This window comes from Myotis brandtii, unplaced genomic scaffold (assembly GCF_000412655.1).
Source record: "Myotis brandtii unplaced genomic scaffold, ASM41265v1 scaffold797, whole genome shotgun sequence".
NCBI lineage: Eukaryota > Metazoa > Chordata > Mammalia > Chiroptera > Vespertilionidae > Myotis > Myotis brandtii.
In genome coordinates this window covers 390,485-391,869 of record NW_005371210.1, presented here as the reverse complement: position 1 = coordinate 391,869, position 1,385 = coordinate 390,485, and the positions used below count along the sequence as shown (strand labels likewise).

The window sequence follows — 1,385 nt, the reverse complement described above, 5'->3', positions numbered from 1 at the left end:
CCCCACCCCCACCCGCCTCCGCCGCACTCGGCGTGAATAGCAAGTAGGGAGAACAGAGCCGGCGCTCTCTGGAGGAAGCGGCCGCCCCGCGCTGGTGCCCTGGGCCGGCAAAGGGCTCTTTATTCGGCGCTGGGGGAGGGGGCTCCCTTCCTCCCGACAGCGGACGCTCGGCCGCCAGGGAAGCCGCCTTCCTCCACTCGCCCGGCCTTGCTCCGACCAGGGAGGCCCGAGCGGTTGGTGTCCAGCGGTCACTAGCATCAGGAGGCCCTGGGCCTTGACGAAGTTGCTAGACTAACGCTGGCTTGGCCCCCCCCTCAGGGGCTACACAGATCCCCGTCCCAGGCCCACAAGCTGGGAGTGCGGGGCAGGGGGTGGGGCTCCCTCCGAGGTTCCCTGGGGACCTGGATCTGGATGGGCAGGCAGGCCGGCTGCCTGGAGGCGAGCGAGCAGAATCCCGCGGCCTCCCCTACACAGGTGCATGGGTCTGGGTGGCACTGGCCTGGCACCATGGGGCACAGGCGGCCACCTTTCCCCCAGAGCCCTGCCAGGCCTTGGCACCCACAGTGCCCTGCTGTCCTCTGGGTCCCTCAGTGGCCATGGGCATGGCGGGCAGCATGGGGTGCCGAGCTCAGGGCTTCTCAGTGTGGGCCGTGGCCTCCCCGCCCCCCAAGTTCCCCCCCTCAGGCTTTGGTGCCCTTTCTCCTTTGGTTCCCTGGGCCAGCTCCTAGGCCGGGAAGGGCTTGGGCCTTCCTCTGGGTGGCCCTCCTGAGGGCACCACAGGCCACCGACCGCTGGGAGGGGTGGGCACAGGCAGCAGGCCCTGGTGGGGTCACCCCAGGCCTGGGCCCCAGATGTGACAGCCTGTGCCAAGGCCCAGTAAGTGGCGAGGACCTGCTGGGTCAGAGCTGACCGCCCGCCAACACACACATTCACACTCAGGACATCCGTCCAGCCATCTGGCCTCCGGTCTGGGGCTTTTAGAGCTGCTGCTCTGACCCACCGGGGGAGGTTGAGGAGGGCGAGTGCTGTGGGGTTCGGGGAGGTGTGGGGGCTGTGGACGGGTGTGGGCCGAGCTGACCGGTGCCTGGGCCCGCAGAGAGCATCATGGAGGAGGTGGTGATTGCTGGCATATCGGGGAAGCTGCCCGAGTCGGAGAACCTGCAGGAGTTCTGGGACAACCTCATCGGTGGTGTGGACATGGTGACGGACGATGACAGGAGGTGGAAGGCCGGTGAGTGATGGCCTGCCCGGCGCCCAACTCTCCCTGGACATGGAGCCCGAGTGTGGTCTGGGCCCCGGCTGTGGAGGCTGAGGTCGCTCCTGGTGTGCGCTCGCGCTTCCACAGCTGGTGACCAGCGGGGGTGGGAGCGGGAGGGCAGGGGCGG

General features: G+C 68.8%; 1 protein-coding gene across 1 annotated transcript in view; it reads left to right on the top strand.

Moving 5' to 3' along the window:
* The first annotated feature begins 1,096 nt into the window (after positions 1–1,096).
* Positions 1,097–1,385, top strand: part of FASN (fatty acid synthase) — a 28,184-nt gene continuing 27,895 nt past the window's right edge. Inside the window, 1 exon segment of the mRNA XM_014531242.1 lies at positions 1,097–1,231. Coding sequence (XP_014386728.1) covers positions 1,105–1,231 — 127 coding nt within the window. The 5' untranslated portion in view covers positions 1,097–1,104.